This window comes from Mus caroli, chromosome 10, assembly GCF_900094665.2.
Source record: "Mus caroli chromosome 10, CAROLI_EIJ_v1.1, whole genome shotgun sequence".
Taxonomy (NCBI): domain Eukaryota; kingdom Metazoa; phylum Chordata; class Mammalia; order Rodentia; family Muridae; genus Mus; species Mus caroli.
This window is the reverse complement of record NC_034579.1, coordinates 1,244,293-1,267,939: the sequence shown is the minus strand read 5'-3', so window position 1 is coordinate 1,267,939 and position 23,647 is coordinate 1,244,293. Positions and strand designations below refer to the sequence as shown.

Here is a 23,647-nt window from a genome sequence, read left to right as displayed (position 1 = left end):
ATTTGAGGTTTTAGAGCTGGCCCTACTTCCTGCTTCCTATTTCCTGTGTGTGAAATACAATCAGTCTTCCTCCTGACCACCAGGTGGCCTCATACTCCTGCTGCCATGTTCTCTCTGCCGCCATGGACTGTATCCCATGGAACTGTAAGCCAAAATAAATGCTTTCCCTGCAAAAGTACCTTTTGTTAGGGTGTTCTATCACAGCAACAGGAAAGTGACTGATACAGTCTTCATAATTGCCTTATTGATAACAGTGTATAGTATATTGTTATTTTATTAAAAATAAACATATATGTAATATATAGAAGCCATATTATTGTATATATCTATATATGTATGTATATATATGCATGTACATTGAATAGTTCCAGAAATATCAATATTTTTACATTAGTTTTTTTTAAGGCTAGGATTGCTCAGATTGCTTGTGAATAAACATGAGGATTTACATTTGGATCCCAACATCTGTGCAAAATGCTAAGTGCATAGGGGAGGAGAGAGAGGGAAAGAGAAAGAGCGACAGAGAGGGAAGAGGAGGGAGGAAGAGAAAGAGACAAGGAGACAGACAGACAGGAACAGGGAGAGCAAGAGAGACAGAGAAACAGAGACAGAGAGACAGAGAAATATCATCATAATCCCAGAGGTGAAAACAGGAGTCTAAAAGCCTTCTGGTCACACAGTTTGGCTAGTTAGTAAGCTCCTGGATTGGTGGGACAACCTGTCTCAAAAACTGAGGTGGAGAGAAGTGGAAAAAAGCACCCAATCTCTAACTCCACCTGTGCATATACAGGCAGGTGCACAGGCACACATGTGCAAACGCCATTGTCTATCTCTAACTCACCTGTGCATATATAGGCAGATGCGTGCGCATGTACAGATGTGCACACCACCCAAACATGCACATGCACACAAATTAATTAAATAAAAAAGAAATTATAAGAAGTTTCCCCAGAGGAGAGGTGGACAGCTAGGGAGAAGGAAGAAGGGAGAGAATAGTTGATATCTTTTGTACAATAAGAATTTTGTATTTTTTAAACTTATTACCTACATGTTCAAAATCTAAGAGTTGAAAGTGAAAAACATTCTTATTATCTAATCAAAGTAAGCCATCCTGCCTCCAAATCCTTTATTTTGTACTCCTTTTTTGTACTCCTTTTTTGCAATTAGAAATCTATATCTAGCCATGTGGTGGTGACACACACCTTTAATCCTAATACTTGGGAGACAGAGACAAGTAAATCTATGAGTTTGAGGCTAGCCTGGTCTACAGAGTGAGTTTCAGAATAGCCAGGGCTACACAGAAATACCCTATCTCGGAAAGATTAAAAAAAAAAAACTACAACAACAGAAGAAATATGTATTTAATTATCTGTAAAAAGCATATATGAAATATCACATGTCTTACTTGGGTCACATCCCCCACACAGTGCCCCCACCCTGGGCTCAGCACATCTGCCGTCCATTTCTGCTCTGTGTGCAGGGCTCAGAGGAACCTTCAGCAGGCCGTACCTGATTCAGCTTGTCTTTCTCCTCTGCCCAGGAGGCAGCTTTTGTCTGCTCCCTGCTGACTTCAGCTGCCAGCCTCCTGATAGTTTCTCTGTTAGCCTTTGCCTCCATCTCATGGACAGTTACAGTCTCTTCAAGAGTAGCGAGCTGTCCTTTCAGGAATGTGGGCTCCTTGTACAGCTCTCTAAGCTGAAGAGAAAAAAATGTCAACTGTTGTAAAATGAGGGGGAAAACCAAATAGATGATCGCATCCGTTTTCTCCAAACAGCTCACAGTCTACAGCCTAATGAGGTTGTAATCTGACTAAACAATAAAGACAACAGATATGCTCACATCATCAAAGGCAGCCTCCAAAGGCCACTATCTGCCAATTCTGCAATCACATTAAAATTATTCGAAGGAGGCCATGAAGCAAGGATGATGGGAGGGGTGTAAGCTTGGGTGAGCCCTGACTGCAGCGTGATGACGGTGACATGGTAGGCTAAGGGGATGTCAAAGGCTTCAGACCAAGCTGCCCTCAGCCTACATCCAATAGCACCTACTGTGTGCGAGGTGCTGGTGTGGGGGCTACTGCAGAGAAAACAGAACAGTTGTTTTTACGAATATCTTTCTAAGTAATTGGAAGCATGCTAGGAGCAGGCTAAAAGTGGCTGTCGTGGGCATTAGCATACATGGGATGGGACTTTTTGCTTCCCATGATGCACTTTTTAAAATGTTTACATAACGCATTTGTAAAGGTTACTGGCCATATAGATAAGCCCACTCTACAGAGTCATGACAGTGCTGTGGCAGGACTTGAACCTGCAGGTAGCATGGTCAGCCTATGTGGTTTGACCACCTGTGGAACATCTCTCACCCCTTGCACATTTCACAGCTCAGTTCTGTTCCTCACTCTTGAATACTTCTCCCATCCTCATGTTCACTTCCCGGCATCCTTGTAAGCTCTGGGTCAGTACCCCTTTCATCAGCCTGCCTAAACCAGCCTCCCACACCTCTGATATCTGTCACTCCCTCTCCCTACCTCACAAGGTGATTTTCTTCACAGAACCTTTCACCAGATAGGATGACATCACCCACCTCTGCACCATTTCAGCACCATAACAATGACAGCTCTCAGCAGTGTAGAGTTAGTCTTGTGCCATTCAGTGCCACATCCCCAGAGCAGTGCCCAGCATGTACTATACACTCATTAGATAATGGAGAAATGGATACATGGAGAGCCAAGAAATGATTGCAAGTGCTTCCTGGCTAGGTATAGTGACACATGGCTTAAATCCCAGAACTCAGGAGGCACAAGTAGGTAGACCTCGTAGAGAGGATTGGTAGTTACAAATACGTACAGACCCTTCCAGAGGACCCAAGTTCGGTTCCTGGAACCCACATCAGGCAGTTGCAGCTCCAGGAAATCTGACACCTTCTGGCCTCCAAGGGTATGCACACACACCACCACACAGATGTGCACACACATACACATAATTAAAACTAATTTTTTTAAAACAAGGCTCCCTTTTAGGAGGAAGGATTGTAGGAACCCGACGGGTCAAGGGCACTACAAGAAAACCTACAGAATCAACTAACCTGGGGCTATATGGGCTCACAGATGCTGAACTGCTGCCCAGGGTGCCTGCATGGGACTGACCTAGGCCCCCTGTGCATATATAACAGTTCTGAGACTTAGTCTTCAAGTAGGACTCCTAACAGCAAGGGCTGTCTCTGACCCCTTCCTCCTACTGGGCTGCCTCGTCTAGCTTCAGTAGGAGATGATGCGCCTAGTTGTACTGCAGTGTGATATGCCAGGCTGGTTGATATCCATGGGAGGCTTCCCCTTTTCTGAGGAGAACAGGAGGAGGGGTGGATGTGGGGAGGAGAGGGGAGAGGGGTGGAGTGGGAGGAGAGGACAGAGGGGAAGCTCTGATCAGGATGTAAAGAAACTTAATCAATAAAAAATTAATCAATTGGGGCTGGAGAGTTGGCTCGGAGGCTAAGAGCACTGACTGCACTTCCAAAGGTCCTGAGTTCAAATCCCAGCAACCACAGGGTATCTCACAACTATCCGTAATGAGATCTGGTGCCCTCTTCTGGCAGGCACGTGTACATGCAGACAGAAGGCTGCATACATAATAAATAAGCCTTTAAAATGTAATTAATTAATTAATTTTAAAAAATTGTATGAATATCTGCCAGGAAACAAGGACCAGAATGTTTATGAATGAGCAGAACAGAAAGGGTCTGAATGGACGGATCACTATTACCAAGCCAAGTGTCACATGAGAATCATCAGTGTCCACCCTTAATAGCAATCAGCCATGAATTAAGATCTTATGAGTTCTAATGTAAAGGTTAAAAGTAGTTTAAGAACTAAGTCTAGTTTTTGACTCACTAAGGATGCCCAAAATGACACATTTTGGGCAGAGTTGCAGGGAGTGTCTTACTAAGTATACTACAAGAGGTCAGCAGCCTGGACATTAGCGAAAGTACAGCCCATAGCCTTTGTCTTTCCACTGCCCGTCCCATGTGTGTTGAGGTTTGTGTCATAATACTCAATTCTGTACTGGAAAGGAAGGTCTAGGCCTACGAGTGAATTTTCACATTTACGAGCTTCTGTTGCACAAACCTTGTTCCAACAAGGTTTCTACAGCTACTTACTAGAGGGATTAGAGGTAGGTGGGTTTTGAGTTACCTGGTTGGGGGTGTAGAAGAGAAAGAAAGAAGGAGAGACCAGGTGGAGAAGAAAGGAATGGAGGAGAAGCCGCCATGGGTTAGGTGAGTCATGAAAACATGGCCCTTAGGGCTGCTGGCCAGTTGGAGTTAAGAGCAGCCCAGAAGCCGGGCAGTGATGATGAATGCCTTTAATCCCAGCACTTGAGAGGCAGAGGCAAGTGGAATTCTGAGTTTGAGGCCAGCCTGATCTAAGACTGAGTTCCAGGACAGCCAGGGCTATACAGGAAAAAAAAAAAAAAAAAAAAAAAAAAAGAGCAGCCCAGATAAAACATAGCAAGTAATAATTCAGGGTTATCAGTAGGAAAGTAGATTCTAATAACAGAGAGTGTAGATACCTGCCCAGCCCTGGCTCTGATTAAGGCTTATTGTAAATGTAAAGGTTGTGTGTGTCTTTTATCCAGGCACTAAATGGTTAAAGGGAGCTAGAATGCCATGGATTGGGAATTAAAATTTCTACAACAGGTGTGTCCTCTACCCCTGATCCTGACTTTGAAGGACACAAGGTATGATAGGAACGTGGGGGAAAACCGAAGGAAGGATAATCAACAAAACATTTTATTTGAAAATGCATAATTAAATCTAATGCTATGCATGTTCATTTTAAAATATTAATGAAAACTAAAACACTAATGTTTTATGTGCCTGATTTTGTGTATGCCTTTTAGCTAAGAGAAAAAATTCATGCACAAACATACCATGCAATAATTAGTTGTATTTGAATATCTAAATGTATTTTAGATCACATAATCCCTTTTAGACACTAATTAATCTCAAATGATGCTAGCAAAAGATCCGAGGATTGAAGCTTATACAAGTGTTGTGGTTTATTCTGCTCTACACCATTAATTAATGTTACCTGAACTGGCTGGGTTTGTTTCAACTTGACACAAGCTAGAGTCATCAGAGAGGAAGGGGTCTCAGCTGAGGAAATGCCTCCATGAGATCTAACTCTTAAGATATTTTCTCAATTATGATCAAAGGGGACAGTCCCAGCCCAGCCAGTGGTGAGTGGTACCATCCCTGGGCTGGTGGTCCTGGATTCTATAAGAAAGCAAGCTGAGCAAGCCATGAGGAAGCAAGCCAGTAAGCAGCATCCCTCCACGGCCTCTGCATCAGCTTCGCCAAGTTGCAGCCCTGCTTGAATTCCTTTCCTGACTTCCTCCAGTGATGGACTGTGATCTGGAAGTGTAAACTGAGTTAACCCTTTCCTCCCCAGCCATGGTGCAGCAATAGAAACTGTAACACACAACCTTTAGGCTACCCCTGTCACCTGTAGACCCAACCACAGCACTTCCTTCCATATCGCATGCCAGGATGAGCCCATGTTGAGAGTGCCTTTAATCTGCATGCAAATACCTTTAAAATTAAATCTTCATCCGATGCCTCTTCATGCTTCTTGTCTAGACTCAAGCAATCATGAAGCTGAGCCCGAAATTCCTCGTGCCTCCGGAGGTGCTCTGAGCCTTGTTTCTTAGACTCCTCATTTTCCTTTGAACAGTTTCTATCAGCCAGGTAACAAACAAATCAAGATTTAGCACCAAACAGACCTCAGTCATCAAAACAAGTCAGGACTAAAGCTCTCCATGGGGAATAATGTTCACTTTCAATACATCATCGTGTCCCAGTACAAATGATTGGCTGCTCAGCCCTGCCAGCAAATGAGGCATGTCAGCAACTTCAGGGCACCTACACTCTGCAGAAGATAAAAGTCTTCATGATGTGTGGACCTCAGAACAAGAGAGGAGGAGGAGCCTTATGTGTGTAACTGATCTGCAGACATGAAGGCAAGCACAGAGTTGACACACAGACCTGCCATGTGTAGTCACAACCCACAAGCCCCAAGGCCTCTGCTGGGGCCTCCAAGGGGAGGACAATGGCACCCTACGGATGCTAGAGGGCCAAGCTTCATTTTCATTTTAGACATTATGTGGTGATCTCTAAGGTCCTAATTCATGGCTTAGTATAAGTGACAGACACATATACATATGCACATGCATACGTACATGCATATATGCATACATACATATATACATACATATATACATAATGTCTTGATCAGGAAGAGATTGTAGAGAGAAAAACTTTCAAGCACAAGCAAAAAGCAACGAGAAGCCACACAGAGAGACTCTTTAGCATATTAGCAATGTGTTAAAATGAGCAAGTCAAGGAACTGTCAGATAGACGATCTCCAATAGGCTTGTTGAAATAGCACAGTGCATTTCCAATGCTTTGAATGTTTATAAAGATATCATCAAAAAAACCACAGACATACTTTTAAGACAAATTAGAACATCTCAGTAATTTGGAATCATTTTTTCAGTATTCTAGACAATAATCGTGATTATTGCTTTCTTTTTCCCAGGATAAGTGTTTACTGTGAAATTTTTGACTCTATTTAATGATTAACAAAGCATGTAATTGCATGTACTCAAAAGCGTATCATATTTCCATTTATGAAAGTGCATTAATAAATGGCTAGTGTCAATCTATCTGTAGTTTCTGCATATACAAGAAGCACAATGCACACCATGGGTCTGACAGATCTGCCTATGTGGCCTCATACTTTAGCCACAAGATTTCAACATCATAGCTCAATTGCAAAGGTCCCCAAGCTATGCCCACCGCTACTGGCTTCCCAACTGACCTAACAAAGTTCCAAGAATCTACCCTAAGGAAATAATCACATAACTATAAAAATATAAATGTCTGTAAATGCACTGTTCAGATTGCTTTATAGTAAACATTATAACAAAACTAAAAGTATTTACAGGAAACATCCAGGAACTGGTTTGAGTAAATAATTAAGCTCTTAAAGATTTATTTATTTATTTATTTACTTACTTACTTATTTATATTTTACGTGTATGAGTGTTTGCCTACATGTATGTATGTGTACCATGTGTGTGCTTGGTGCCCATGGATGCCAGAGAGGGTACTAGATCCCCTGGAACTGGAGTTATAAAGAGACTATTGTGATCTTGCATTTGGGTGCTGGGAACCAAACCTGCTCCCCTGCAAGAGTTGGAAGTGCTCCTAACTGTTAATCTATCTCTCCAGCTCCCAATGAAGCTATTTTGGAAACGGAATACCTTTGGCCATTAAGGTGATAAACTGAATGACTTTTTTAAAACAGCAACAATGTACTAGTAAACGTAGCATATTGCATAGTGCTCTTTGAGCAAAACTGTCTAAAAGCCTATTCAAGAAATGCTTATTATTAAGATTTTCTATAAACAACGATTTTTGAGTAATTTTTAATTTCTTCAAAATTTTTAATTTTCTCTATATTATAAAAGTGTTTTTACAATAGGTGTATGACATTTGTATCTTGCATTTATCTAGTGGACAATTAATGAACACAATTATGCATTGGATCCTATCAAGGATATAAAAGCCTCAGAAGTAAACAAGAGAGAAAAATTCTTGCTCTGTGAAGCATATGTTCTAGTTGGAAAGACAGACTGATCCAAATATTAATCTATGTAAGATATACAGTATTATTATGTAAAGACTGGAGGAAAATGATAAACAGAAAGGGGGTAAGTTTTTAGACATGGCACTCATGGGAGGGCTCAATGGGCAGATCCTTCTGAGTGAGGGCCTAGATCAGACATAGTCATGCTATCTGGGAAAGAGCCTTGAAGACAAAGGGATGAGCAGTTGCAAAGGCCCTGAGGTAGGATCATGTCTGTCCAGTTCGAGAATCAGCAAAGAATCCAGTGAACTGGAACAGCAAGAATGAAGGAGAGAAAAGTAACCCCGGCGGGTTAGGATGGGCCTTTGGGGCTGTAAATACACTAGGTCTTTACCCTAAGGAAGGAAGGGAATCACTGGGGGACTCTGAGCTGAGGACTGACACAATCTAGTTTGTGCATTATCAGGATCACTCTGGCTGGAATGTGCATTGACTGAAGAAAGAAAATCATTTGTGAGCTAGGTGTTTCTGTGTCCCCATATGTTGAATCAGGAGCCTCCATTAAGATAATGTGTGTGCTTGAGGCTTCCCAGAGGTAATTATTAAGTCATGAATGTGAATAAGAAGAATAAGAAAAAAGAGAGAGGCTGTCTCTTTCTCTCTCTACTATGGGAGAAAACAATAAGAAGTTCATCTTCTAACTGGAAGAAAATCCCTACTAGGAAATGAGTCAGTAGCACCTTAATCTTGAATTCTCCAGTGTCCAGAACTATTAGTAATAAATTTATACTGGCTAAGCCAGGTGATCTATTATACTTTAATAGCACCTTGAAGAATAAACTGGTACCAGGAGTGGGGTCCTGAAATAGTACGTACTTAACTACAACAAATCCAGATTAAAGATGATAGTGTTATTGGGGTAACAAATGAGAAATGGTTAATATTTAGTTCTATTTGAAAATAGCTGTGGTTGCATTTGCTAGTGGAGAAGAATATGAAAGAAAAGGAGAACCTTGGATGATACCAAGATATTTCACCTGGCAGCTGGAAGAATGAAATTATCACCAGATCAAATGAGTACAAAGAGATATGGTGGGAACCTCAGGACACATAAGATTTAAAATGTCTGTTGAGCTTCTATGTGAAGATGATACAGAGTCATCACCAGCACTTAGATGGTACATAAAAGACAGGAGATTAAATAACACAGAAATAAGAATAAGACACCTCAATACTTGGAAGCCAAGAAGAAAAGAAAAAACACAAAAAAGAAAAAAGTAGGAGATAAACTAGTCTGTAATGTTCTGAAAGCCAAGAGAAGAAAGTGGCTCCCAGATCAGTTGTAGCTGATGCTGCGGAGACCTACCAGCCCTGCTTCATCACTGATGATCTTACAGAACAACTAAAGACAGGTTCACAAAGATATCTAAGAACCCTGGTAATCCAAACTCTCAGGAAGAAAAGGGAGGATAAAAGCTCAAGAGCAGCCTAGGCTACACAGCAAGAGTGTGGTGGTTTGAATAGGATCGGCCCAGGGAGCGGTACTACTAGGAGGTGTGGCCTTGTTGGAGTAGGTGTGTTCTTGATGGAGAAAGTGTATGACTGTGGGGATAGACTTTGAGAGACCCTCCTCCTAGCTGCCTGGAAGTCACTCTCTCCCTGTCTGCCTTTGGATAAAGATGTAGAACTCTGAGCTCCTCCAGCCTTACATCCGTCTGGACACTGCCACGCTCCCACCTTGATGATAACAGACTGAACCTCTGAACCTGTAAGCCAGCCCCAACTAAATGTTATCCTTTAAAAGAGTGGTCTTGGTCATGGGGTCTTTTCACAGCAGTAAAACCCTAACTAAGACAGACAGCCTGTCTTAAAATCAAGCAAACAAACAAGAAGTTTTCTATAGGTCGAAGAGGACAGGAGCTGGGGGTATTGGTTAATTTATTAAGATGGAATAAATAAAAATAATATGAACTACTTCACTAGTAGTGATATTTAAAACTGGTCATGGAACAGCATGAGAGTAATCCTAACACTCAAGAGGTGGAGGCAGAACAATCTCCACGAGTTCTCTATAGAAAATGCCGGGAAAGCCTAAGGAGGACTGTTCAAAGTAGTCTTGCTTCCTTGAATATTTTAGCTAGCCTCTAAATACACTCTTTCTGTGGGCTTCTCTGTTGCTCTAGAGTTAAACATCTATTTAGGGAAAAGCTCACAATTAAACTTTTTTTGTTGTTGTTCTTTTTGTTTGTTTGGTTGGTTGGTTGGTTTTGGTTTTTCGAGACAGGGTTTCTCTGTGTAGCCCTGGCTGTCCTGGAACTCACTCTGTAGACCAGGCAGGCCTCGAACTCAGAAATCCGCCTGCCTCTGCCTCCCCAGTGCTGGGATTAAAGGCATGTGCCACCACCCACCGTCAAGGTTCTACACTTGCAAAAGACAACACTGTGTTTGTTGAAATACTTAATAACACTTGAACTTGAGCAAAGTTTGTAAGACTACAAAGATATTTGAGGGCTATAATTGTTTTCTCAGCTTGAGTTTAAAGGGAAAGTCATATAAAACATTCAAAGATCACTCAAGATGTAGGCTGAGCTCTGAAGCTAGGATAGCCACTAACAAACTGGGGAATGTTTCCAAATTTCTTACTGTAATCTCTCATCCAGTTCTAGAACTTTCTTCGTTAGTTCCTGGTTCTCCTTCATCATGGCGTGAACAGAGACCTCTGCTCTGCTTTTAGAAGCCGAAATGGCTGCTGCTTCCTCCTGGAGCTCCTCCATCCTGCCCCTCAGAGACGTGAGGAGAGATGACTTTCTGGCGCTGCTTTCTTTATAGCTCTCCATTTCCGCCTTCAGCTCCTGACAGCAAGCTTCTTTAGAAAGCATCTTGGAGCGGAGTTCTCGAAGCTAAAGTGCAGAGAGGTTGGGGTGGGCGAGAACAAAGGGATTTAACAATGTGTGTGCTGTTGCAAGGGCCTACCAAGAGTCAATACTGTAATTTAGAATGTCTCCATTTTATTCCTGACCTCGTCCAATTTCATTTTCTCTTTCTTAGGTTTGGATCTGCGTTACCAATTTGAAAATTATGCCTGAATAATTTCCTGACTAACAATCCTAGTTTATCCTTTTCAAAAGTCAGCTGTAGGCTGGGTTATAACCTCGTGAAAGAGTAATTATTGTATATAATGTGTGAGAGAATTTGAATTCAATGTTGAGTACACAGACCAAAAAATAAAATAAAAATGAGCAGCATCTTAAGTTGATTTCATGCCACTGGGGAAACATTTCTGGTGGGTATTACAAAAAGCAATAAAATATTTTACAATGGGAACCAATTTACTCTATCAGCCTTGCTGCATATAGTACTGATTTACAATGATTTGGGGACCCTCCACGCCACAGTGATTGTGATTCCATGGCCACAACTGTTTCTCAAGCAAATCCAGATGTTCAGGATATCATGGTATCTCCCCCATTGGCCTTCTAGACTATAATTATAGTTGGTAAAGAAAAAAAATGATATTCAAATTCCTGGGGGAAATATGGTGGCAAAGGGAAATTATGCAAGCGGAAGGTCTGGGCTTCTGTGGCTTCCGTAGCATGAACATGCTGGAGGGTGTTTGCATTCGGGAATGGTGGGTCTCTGCTGTGGGGCCGTCTTCACTCATGTGTGGTTCTTTGGAACTGGGCGTGTGCATGCACACAGAGTTGCACATGTTTCCAGTTTGCCAACTGCTAGTCACCTCGCAGACCAGGCTAGACCCCTCCCAGCCTCTGCCCTGAGAGCAGAAAGAATCCAGAGGGGCTCAGAAACTACACCACACTACTTGAGCTTGGAATTCGCCTGCCTGATCAGAACTCCCACACAAAAAGGACTCAGAAATCCTTCTTACCAGCTCTGGGAGACAAGCAATCTACATGAAAGGAAGACGTCCCTCAAGGCCCGTGTGACTTTAACCCAAAGTTCTCAGGTCTCCCCGGGTTGTACAGACTTTCTCTAGATTCTAAGAGTCGGAGGGGCTAAGCATACAAAGAGTAAGTATAAATGTTGTCAATGGATTGAAATGCCATTCTTATTTCCTGTTTCTAATCTTCACCATCCTGTTTCCCTCTATAAAAAGCTACAGAGATGCACTTCTGAGTGGTGACTGTGAACAGCGTCTCACCTCGGACTGAGCACATTCAAATTTGACCAGCATTGCTGCAAGCTCACTTTGAACATTTTCAGTCACATTCCGGTAGTGGTTCAGCTGTTCCCAGGTAACGGGGACTTCTGGGCGATGATTGGCAGTTCCCTGGTAGAGTTTCCCCAAAAGACAAAGCGTTAAAAGTATTAAAGAGGCTGTCATCCGAGGCTGCGCAAAGATATCTCGGCTGGAAGTTTCCTTTGTATCCAAATGCACAGAAAGCACGACCAAGAATGTGTGCTGTGTTCAGATCATTTCAGTCTCGCTCTCAAACGTTCAAAGGGAAACAGGAGACAGTCCAAGAAATGGTGCACACGCACGCACACACACATACATGCACACTCATACATGTACCTGAACATTCACATACTAACACACACACATACTCACACACACATGCACACACACTCATACACACATATACTCATACACATACACTCACACTCATACACACACATATATACTCACACATATAAACACACACTGAACACACATATACTCACTCATATACACAGAGAGACATACACTCACATACACTCACACTCATGCATGCACACTCACATACTCACACATACTCATACACTCATATACACACACTCACACATACACATGCACACACACATACTCACACACATAAACTCACACACTCATATACACTCATACACATACACTCACACATAATATTATATGAGAAAAATAAGGTGGCTTGCCTAGGCTCAGTAGTAAAGCACATGAGTAATACCCTGGGTTAGACCTCCCATAGAAGAAAGTAAAGGAAGGAAGAAGAAAGGGAGGGAAGGAGGGAGGGAGGGAGGGAGGGAGGGAGGGAGGGAGGAGGGGGGGAAGGAAGGAAGGTAGATAGCCAGGCCCAGTAGCACTTGGGAGTTGGAAGCAATAGGATCAGGAGTTCAAGATCAACATGGACCAACTAGCAATTTCATGGCCAACCTGGGCTACATAAGACCCTATCTCAAAAGGCACAAAACAAAACAACCAAGAGAAAAAGGAGCAAGCAAGCAAGCGAGCTAGCAATTGAGTTTTGCTAGCTTAGAGGTTTTGCCTAGCTAGGAAGATGGCTCTGTGGACAAAGCACTTGCCATGCAATTGTGAGGACTTGAGTTCCTTGGGACCCATATAAAAGTCAGAAATCTGTCTGTCCCAGCAGTCCTACAGTGAATACGAGCAGAGACAGAAGAGTCCCAGAAGCTTACAGGCCAGCAATGGACAACAAAGAGATCCTGTCTCACACAAGGTGGAAGGTGAGGACTGGCATCCCAGGTTGACCTTTGACCTTTGGAAGAGAACCATGGCATGTGCACAGGGGCACTCACCATCAATGAACACACACATGAGCACACACACACACACAAATTAAAATAATATCTTTAAGTTTCCTCCTACTTAACTCAAATGCCGTCTGAATCAAATCCTGCCCAGAACAAAAAGAGTCAGAAAGGGATCGTTTAGAAGGTTCTTTCTAAGGGCTGCAGAGCAAGTTTCACTGTTCTTCCAAATACAGTGCCGATGGGTTGCTCTTGTTTCTCCACTAAGAGATCACATGACTTAACTGTAAAAGGTTCCCTCCTTCCTACTGATTCATTTTGCCATTTTTCTCAATATCTAAATCTTTCTCAGGTCACAAAAGGGACGTAAATTCACAAGGGGAGGAACAGGATGGCAGACATTTGCAGGAAGGCCTGGCCTGGCCAACTCATCCCAGCTTCCCTTTTGTTTTTGTTCGTTTGTTTGTTTGTTTTTATATGAGTATGGGTGTTTGGCCAGCATGCATGCCTGTGTATGCCTGACTCCTGAGAAGGCCAGAGAGGCTTTTGGATTCCCTACAGCTGGAGTTGTAGATAGCTGAGAGCTGCCATGTGGGTACTAGTAACTTTATCACTTGCCTTTGTCCAGCATTTTGCCATATCAGTAAGAACAACTAAAATAGACATAGAGCTATGCCCAGCTCTGTGAATTCTCCATGCCCTATGCTCTTTACAAAAGATGTACACGAAAAACCACTCTATTTTTTTTTTTAAAGGAATGTGAGAGAGGTCACAGAGAGGAGAATTTCATGGAATATCCCCTGGGCCTCAGAGGACTCCTCAGTAAAACCACTAATGACAGCCAGAGACAACTGGACCACCACCAACCACTCTTGCTTGGTATAATCATGACACACACACACACACACACACACACACACACACACACCCCGCCGAAAGTCATCACATAACCCAGAACTGGACAACAAGCATTGCCATGACCTGTGTGTGGCAGTGCACAAGATGCCAAACAAAGCTCCGGGACACTTAGTGACAGCCAGTGCTGGCAGTCACCACACAGCCAAGCTGGCTAAGCACTCGGGGAAGAGCGAGCAGGAGAGGCTGAAGGGGAGCTCTTGGGGCAGGATCACACCCTGCCAGCTTCCTCGGGGATTCAGAAGGGTCTCAGTGATCCTCACCATCACAGCTGCACTTCCCCCATGAGGCCTCGAGGGCAGAAGTGCCCTCAGGACAGGTTTCAACCTTAGTGTACAGGACCACCAACTGAATAAAAATTGCATTAGAAATAGAAGGTCCCCAGTGGCTATGATTTCTTTCAGTCACAAAGCAGATGACATTTAGCAAGTGCGATTTTGGGTTTTTTTTTCCTCCTTCTAAAAAAACAAATGCGATGTGCCCCCTGAATATAATAGTAATGTGAGGTTGTCCAGAAACAGACCTTTGTCTTAGTAGGTCCTCATCTAATGAAGATCAGTACCAAAAGTATTAACATCTTCTGGGATGGGAAGAATGTATTTTGGTTAAAACGGGGCTACCACTACAATGTGCTGCATGTGGCAAACTTGCCCGGCATAGACAAAGCCTTGGTGTCAATATCCCAGAACAAACATGGTCAGACCCAGCTGCTCAACTCTCCCACTACAACACCTTGACAACTTTTCCCACAAGTGCACATGTGGGAAGATGATTATCACCCTGCAGCTTATAACAACAACAAAGGAGGGAGAGGTTGTCAAAGCAATGCAAACTTATTCACCTGACAATTATTAAACAAAGACCTTTCTGAACTGTAGAACCCTATGAACCGGGAAGTGAGAGACAGATTGCTCTCTTACTAGGTCGGGGCATTGTACTGTCTCTAGGAAACATCACGAACAAGAAATTAGAAAGCCACAATGATGCTTGTATTCATAACCCAGAAGGAGAAGGGAAAAAGTCACTGTTTAACTGCATCTAAGACAGTGTCTAGACAGGGGAACGGAACGGCACACAGGCACTTGATAATCCTGACCTACAGGAGGGACGCCAGGATTGACCGTGGGGCAAGGGTACAATGGTTTAGTTTTAAATCATCTGTAAAATTAAATATACATGTTTAAATGCTGGAAAGAAACACTGTGGGCTGGAGAGATGGCTCAGCGGTTAAGAGCACTGACTGCTCTTTTAGAGGTCCTGAGTTCAAATGCTAGCAACCACATGGTATCTCACAACCGTCTGTAATACGATCTGATGCCCTCTTCTGGTGTGTCTGAAGACAACTACAGTGTACTCATATATATAAAATAAATAATTTTTAAAAAGAAAAAAAAGAAATACTGTGGTTCTTTCCATCACAAGGCTAGATTTTACTCTCTTTTTTATTATAATTTCCCATATTTTCCAGTCCTTCACAAGAACTGTGTGTTCCTTTCATATCCTCTGACAAGTTTTTTTCCTTTTATTGAACGTACATTTGTTTTCTCACATAATGTATCCTGATTACACTGATCCCTTCCCCTCCACTTCTCCCAGTTCCTTCCTGCCTCCCTGGATCCACTCCCCTTCTGTCTCTCATTAGAAAACAAACACGCTTCTGAGGAGTGATAAAATGTAATGAGATAAAACAAAGCTAACACATCGGAGCCTGACAAGATATGAGAGAAAGAGGCACAGAGACCTGCTTGTCCACACACTCAGGAATCCGTAAAAACACCAGACTGGAAGCCACGCTGCATGTCCAGATGGCCTGTGTGTGCTCCGTGCGTTCTGCCTCCGTCTCCATGAGTTCACATGAGCTTTGCTCCTGTGGATTTAGAGGGCCTTGTTTCCCTGGTGTCCCCCATCCTCTCTGTTAAGTATTTCTTTAAGGGACAAACATAGCTAAAATTCACCAGCCCTGCTGTGCAGTCTTTCTTCAGAGACCACAATAACTAATAACTGTGACAGCACAGACTGGAAAAAGGTGACAGCTGACATTCAGGAGGCTTCTCCTCATCGACCCCGTCCCGGAGCCCTGCCCCCTTAGTCCCTCAACTTTCCCCGTAAGTACTGAACAAGCTTTTCTTTCTTCCTTTCTTTTTTTCTTTCTTTCTTTCTTTCTTTCTTTCTTTCTTTCTTTCTTTCTTTTGGTTTTTCAAGACAGGGTTTCTCTGTGTAGCCCTGGCTGTCCTGGAACTCATTTTGTAGACCAGGCTGGCCTCGAACTCAGAAATGCGCCTGCCTCTGCCTCCCAAGTGCTGGGATTAAAGGTCCACCGCCTGGCTACTTTATTTCTTTTAAACTATCCACAGTGGCAAAATTAGGGCCTATCCATTTGTCCTCCCATGAGGACAATTGAAGCCATTAGGTACCACCCAGATAGGCCATGAAGCAATTTTATATTAGTTTTAGAGAGCCAACTACATAAGATTTGATTCTGCTACTGATACTATTATGATAATGAATGGAATTGCTTTGAAGGTGCCACATAATCTTTCCAAAAAGATGAGGATTTTGAAGTTCAGTACCATAAAGCAAAGATAAGTTCACTCATCATTTAGTACACAATGTGCCCAATTATCTGACTTGTGGGCCGTGTCTGGGGCCAGTCTTGCTACGCCAGTGCCTGGCTCTCTTAGTGTCCAATGGACAAAAAATAGAAAGAAAAAGAGAGAAGAAAATCACTCCCAGTTTGGGACACACAAAAGCCCTAAAGCCCATTCCATTCTCCTCTCAGAGACCGGCAATGATCTCCTGTGCTCCTGCATGACACCATACTGAAATATGCAACTGAATTACCACAGGTGATTCCATTATGGAATTGCCCCTCCCTCTCTGTGTCTCCCTCCCTCACTCTCACTCTCACTCTCTTCCTCCCTCCCTTGCTCTCACATTTCTTTCTTCCTGTCCCACCTCTCTCTGTGCCCCTGTCTCTCTGTGTATCTTTCTCTGTGTATTTATCTGTCTGTCTGTCTCTGTCATCTCTGTTTCTGCCTCTGTCTCTTTCTCTCTGTCTGTCTGTCTGTCTGTCTCTCTCTCTCTCTCTCTGTCTCTCTCTGTCTGTCTCTCTCTCTCTCTCTCTCTCTCTCTCTCTCTCTCTCTCCCGCACACACACACACACACACACACACACACACACGTTTCCAGTGCTGCTCTTAGACACTCCCTCCTGCAGCCCATCATCCCCTCATCAGGAAGGTTCTTCCTGAAGTCACAGCACATGGATTGTCTTGAAGAACAAACCTTCCTGCTTGATCATGCCTCTAGTCCACAGACATCTATCTGTTTGATGCTATAATATGGCATTGATCTGAAATGTACTGGCCACAATTATAACTGTCCTGAGATGGGTGGCCCATTGGCTACAAGTTGGTCTAGCTGGTCTAGTTAAAGTTTGATGTCAGGGCTCTTCTGAGCCTCCTGCTTTTCCCCTCTGCTTGCACTTGGTCTCTCAGGCTCATTTATACCTAAGGGGACAGCCCTATGGATGTAGGACTTAAAAAAGGCAGTCTGAGTGTCTGCACCTTAGCAGATAGAGGCAAACTTCAGAAGATATTTCTGCATGAAGCCAGGGACCAGCCCATTTTACATTACCTTCTCTTGAAATACTTCATTGTAGTTCACATAAATTCTAATTCAATGTACCCACTGAAACTCTTCTAGAGGGGCTGGAGAGATGGCTCAGTGGTTAAGTGCATCAACTGCTCTTCCAGAGGTCCTGAGATCAAATCCCAGCAACCACATGGTGGCTCACAACCATCCGTAATGAGATCTGATGCCCTCGTCTGCTGTGTCTGAAGAGTCTGCTGTGTCTGAAAACAGGGACAGTATAGTCATATATATATAATAAATAAATCTTAAAAAAACAAAAAGAGGGCTGGTGAGATGGGTCAGCAGGTAAGAGTACTGACTACTCTTCTGAAGGTCCTGAGTTCAAATCCCAGCAACCACATGGTGGCTCACAACCACCCATAATGAGATCTGATGCCCTCCTCTGGTTTGTCTGAAGACAGCAACAGTGTCTTTCTTCCTTCCTTTCTTTCTCTCTTTCTTTCTTTCTTTCATTACTTTTGGTTTTTATTTAAATTTATTTTAACTAATTCATAAAAAGATAGCAACTGCACATCTTCATGGAATACCATATGATATTTCTTTTTTTGTTGTTTTTGTTTGTTTGTTTGTTTTGTTTTGTTTTTTCAAGACAGGGTTTCTCTTTATAGCCCTGGCTGTCCTGGAACTCACTTGGTAGACCAGGCTGGCCTCGAACTCAGAAATCCACCTGCCTCTGCCTCCCGAGTGCTGGAATTAAAGGCGTGTGCCACCACACCTGGCTATGTGATATTTCAATACATGTATATGCTGTGCGATGTTCAAAGCAGGTTAAATATATGTCTCCTCAAACATTTATCATTTAATAGTGAAAACATTTGAAGGCATATTAAAATATATGATATAGTGTCATTGTCGTTAGAAACATCAATGTTTAAAGGCATCTCACAATTCCCCAGAGCTCCTCGGAACTAAACCACCAATCAAATAAAACACATGGTGGAACTTGTGGTTCTAGCTGCAAATGTAGCAGAGGATGGCCTAATCGGTCATCAGTGGGAGGAGAGGCACTTGGTCCTGTGAAGGCTCTATGCCCCAGTGTAGGGGAATGCCAGGACCAGGAATGGCAATGGGTGGGTTGGGGAGCAGGGGGAGGGGGAGAGGATAGGGGATTTTTGGAGGGGAAACTAGGAAAGGGGATAACATCTGAAATGTCAATAAAGAAAATAATCTTTAAAAAAAAAAAAGAGTGTACCTATTTATAATAATAAATCTTAAGAAAAAAAAGGAAAAAGAAAAAGAAACTCTTCTAGAACAGCTCTCATATGATTGCTCTGCTAAAGACATTATGCTGTAAGCAGCATCCATGGTCACAGAGACAGACGTGCCAACCCCTTTGGGTATGTGCTTTTAAAATAACTCCTGTAGTGCTTGATAATAAGACACCACTGTATCCACGATCCAGGAACTATCTCCATTCACTCTCCACAATGACCCTGTGAGTGAGGGCTGTCCTTAAAACACCACTTGAAACTGAACAAAGTGAGGTCCACAAAGAAAATTATATTGGCAGATCTTCACAAAGCAAATAGTAGTGAGATGGGCAGAGGTTGGAAGGAGGATGGAGAGGTGGGGGGAGGGGAGAGAAGACAAACTACAGGCCTACAGCCAGGGTTGCCTATCTGTATGTATAATTAAAAAGTGAATTCAAAGTGTACTTTATGAATGAACTTATACAATATGGCAGTCAAGTGTGTTCTCCCTGCTGCCTAGCCCTTCTAGTTTCACACAAGGTTTATGGTCTATAACATTTATTACAACACGACAGCAGACTGTTGTACACCCATAAGATGAGAATCCAGAAAGCAGTTGGAAGAACCAAAGTGACCCTAGTGACAACCTACAGACATTTGTTCCTAACCCACAGCTCAGTGTAGTCTTCACCTCACTGAGGAAATGTGTTGTTGCAACAGAGAGAACCCACTACACAAAATCACAATCCATCAAAATGCAGAGCTCTAGAGCCCCGTCCCAATGGACTCCCTCAGCTAAGGCTCAGGGAACATTGCAGAAGAGGATCCGGATGGGAAAAGTGTTAAGAACCTGAGGAACCAGGGAAATTGCTGTGAGACTGCAGCTTCTAGTAACATCAGAAGCCACACCCCTAAAGTCTCACCAACATGGCGCCAAAACGTGAGCTGAATGACACCAGCAAATATGCTGACTGCTTGGGGAAGATGCCATGAGGCCTCCATTCTACAAAGAACTGTAGGCAACTGAGGAAAGCTGAGAGCAAGAGAGGTGTTCTTCCCCAGAAAAGAGCACACCAGTTTGTTGTACAAAGCCAAATGGTCAGCCCTAAAACATGTTATAATTGTATTTGTGATGGTTTGCATATGCTTGGCCCAGGGAGTGACAATATTAGGTGTGGCCCTGCTGGTGTAGGTGTGGCCCTGTTGGAGCAGGTGTGTCACTGTGGGGATGGGATATAAGACCCTCATCCTAGCTGCCTTGAAGCCAGTATTCTGCTAGCAGTCTTCAGATGAAGATGTAGAACTCTCAGCTCCTCCTGCACCGTGCCTGCCTGCCTGGATGCTGCCAGGCTCCTGCTTTGACGATAGTGGACTGAACCTCTGAACCTATAAACCAGCCCCAATTAAATGTTATCCTTTACAATACTTGCCCTGATCATAGTGTCTGTTCACAGCAGTAAAACCCTAATATTAAAATCTCAAAAATAAAATAAAAAAAAATCAAACAAAATCTACAAGGCAAAAAAAAAAAATGGAGATCTCAAAAGCATACTGTTTTAAAGTGAACTAGAGAACAAAGCTAACAGTTTCGTACCTGTTCAAGATTTATTTATTTCTTATTTTATGTACATGGGTGTTTTGCCTGAGTGTATGTCTATGTACCATGTTCTGCCCCTGGAGGCAAAAAGAGAGCATAGGATCCCTTGGAACTGAAGTTACAAATGGGTTGTGAGCTGCCATGAGGGTGATGGAAATTCAACCCAGCATCTCTAGAAGGGCAACCAGCTGAGCTATCTCTCCAGCCCATTTAGTTTTAAAAGTACATGCTACACAAGATAATAGCTTTTCTTTAGGTACGAATGTGCAAAGTATTTCTAACGGTCTGAAAGACACCCACTAGAAAAAAAATACTTACTTTTTAATTATTAATTACTGCTACAGAATGAAGGAAAATGGCCAAGAATAGAAATGATTTTCAAAGGGAGCAGTTGCAACTTTGGTAATATCCAAGAGCCATAAAGGACAATAAATAACTTTTATCTCTTTGTCTACCAAAACTCGGCACAATGCCCAGTGACGTACACAATTTATACTCTTATCGACCTGTTTCAAGTAGACTTAACTGTTTTTAAAGGGATGAACTTTTATACTAAATGTCTTAAGGAAGAGACAGGCGAAAGCATGCTTAGGAGTTTAAGTTACTAGGTTCTCAGTTATCATGTGCCAGTCTCCAGAGGCGCCACAAGTGCAGAAGTTGCATGTTTTGTTTGGGATTTTAGGTTTTGTTTTTCCTCTGTGTGTGTGTGTGTGTGTGTGTGTGTGTGTGTGTGTGTGTGTGCACTCATAGAGACCTGTGGTCTGTGTCATGTGTCTTCCTTAATCAATCTTGACTATTGTTTTGGGGACAGGTCTCTCCTTAAACCAGAAAGAAAAATCAGTTTGGGTAGGCTGTCTGGAACCTGTAGAGTTCTACCAGTCCTGGGATTACAGACACAAACCTTGGTACCTGGCTATTTTTAACATGGGTGTGGGGTCCAAACTTGGGTGTTTATCTTTACAGAACCAGCACTTATGTAGTGCATGGTGTCCAGCTTCTTAGTCTGCGGGTTGGGTTGGGTTTTGCTTTGTCTTCTTGGCTTTTGGGGTTCTCTTGAGAATTCCAAAACTCAGGTAGCCCCGTTTCAAGCCCACTGTGTAGCAGAAAATGACTTGAACTCCATAACCTCTTCCTCTCTTCTTCTTCTCCTCCCCCTCCCAAGGGCTAGGATTCCAGATGTGAGGTACCCACAGCACCCATACACACCCACATCTCCCCACCCCGGCTTCTTTGCAAGATCTTGCACCTTAGAGTGCACAAAGACAAGGCAGAGGGAGGGCAATGGAGTTTGTGGAATGCATTTGTGGAACAGGGACAGTTTGGGTCTGCTTCTGAGGCAGGAGACTCACAGCTAAGAGATGAAACATAAATAATGTGATAGCCAACATATGAGTGTCCTAGAGACTCAAAATGGTAATTCAGTGCTTTTTTTTTCTAACCACAAAAAGTCTCCAATGAACAAAGGGAAAACCAGACAAGGGGGAAAAAAAAACTTCCTAAATAACATGTGTTGAACTAAACCCCAGTTTTCTCTTCCAAATAAGCCCTTAGCACAGCCCAAAGAAACCACCTTACAACATGGTTGCTTTGTGTTTTCCAGCAATGATTCTTCTGTTGGGAGAAATCTACTGCTTCCCAGACACAGCAGCTCTTGATGGCAACAAAGGCCCTGGAAACCATCGGAAACTCAGGAGAAAGAGGGAACATTAGGAACATGTAAGCGGATAGCCAAATAATTTTAAACCTTCCTATAAGAATTCATGCAGGCCGGGCGTGGTGGTGCATGCCTTTAATCCCAGCACTTGGGAGGCAGAGGCAGGCGAATTTCTGAGTTCAAGGCCAGCCTGGTCTACAGAGTGAGTTCCAGGACAGCCAAGACTACACAGAGAAACCATGTCTTGAAAAACCAAAAAAAAAAAAAAAAAAAAAAGAATTCATGCATATCTGGGATCATTGGCATTCTATAATTGTACTTGTGGACAGTGGTGACTGACCATCTGAGTTCAATCCCAGGATCCCACACAGTTCGGGAGAGAACCAACCCCCAAATGTGGGGTTGGCATACACACACATGCACACAGAGACAAATATGTAATAAAAATTTAAATAATATTTAAATAATACATGGTAAGGGAGAAGATTCACAATAAAATGTTTAGTGATTTTTATAGTTTATTCCAGAATGAGTCAAATTGAAGACAGATAGATGTCAAGCTCCCTCCAGGACTGTACTTAGCAACTGTCATTATGTAGCCAGTGAGTGACAAGTGTCCTGAGCACACTCTCTAGGGCAGAGGCATATGTTTCACTTTAGGGAGGAAGTACATGTTGCTGAAAGGTAGGTCCACCTTCCACTAGACTTCACCTGACTCTACCCAGGACCCACATCCTTCTCTCTACAGGGAAGAGAGAGGAGAGGCAGCTGTGGATTCAAAGCAGGTAGACGAAGCTATCCTCCTTAGTTTTAACTGTCAACTTGGTATAACCTAGAACCATCTGAAGAGAGGGAGCACCCAGATTCCATTAGCCTATTTCCAAGTCTGTGGGGAGCTGTAATCATTGTTGGTTGATGTGGGAAGGCCCAACCCACTGTGGGGTTGTAGTTCAGAGGTTTATAAGAAAGCTGACTGAACAAAGATCCAACAAAGAAAGAGACCTTCAGACCAATTTCCCTTATGAATATCGATGCAAAAATACTCAATAAAATCCTCGCAAACCGAATCCAAGAACACATCAAAACAATCATCCATCATGAACAAGTAGGCTTCATCCCAGAGATGCAGGGATGGTTTAATACACGGAAATCCATCAAAGTAATCCACTATATAAACAAACTCAAAGACAAAAACCACATGATCATCTCATTAGATACTGAGAAAGCATTTAACAAAACCCAGCACCCCTTCATGATAAAAGTCATGGAAAGATCAGGAATTCAAGGCCCATACCTAAATATAATAAAAGCAATATACAGCAAACCAATAGCCAACATCAAAGTAAATAGAGAGAAGCTGGAAGCAATCCCACTAAAATCAGGGACTAGACAAGGCTGCCCACTTTCTCCCTACTTATTCAATATAGTACTTGAAGTCCTAGCCAGAGCAATTTGACACCAAAAGGAGATCAAGGGGATACAAATTGGAAAGGAAGAAGTCAAAATATCACTATTTGCAGATGATATGATAG

The 23,647-nt window shown here is 42.8% G+C and overlaps 1 protein-coding gene across 1 annotated transcript in view; it reads right to left on the bottom strand.

Annotated features, from left to right (window-relative positions):
• Nucleotides 1-23,647, bottom strand: part of Ccdc170 (coiled-coil domain containing 170) — a 79,156-nt gene that overhangs the window by 39,890 nt on the left and 15,619 nt on the right. Inside the window, exons 2-5 of the mRNA XM_029482616.1 lie at nt 11,802-11,930; nt 10,286-10,542; nt 5,584-5,728; nt 1,510-1,695 (exon numbers count right to left, since the gene is read on the bottom strand). Coding sequence (XP_029338476.1) covers nt 1,510-1,695; nt 5,584-5,728; nt 10,286-10,542; nt 11,802-11,930 — 717 coding nt within the window. The remainder of the gene's footprint in view (nt 1-1,509; nt 1,696-5,583; nt 5,729-10,285; nt 10,543-11,801; nt 11,931-23,647) is intronic.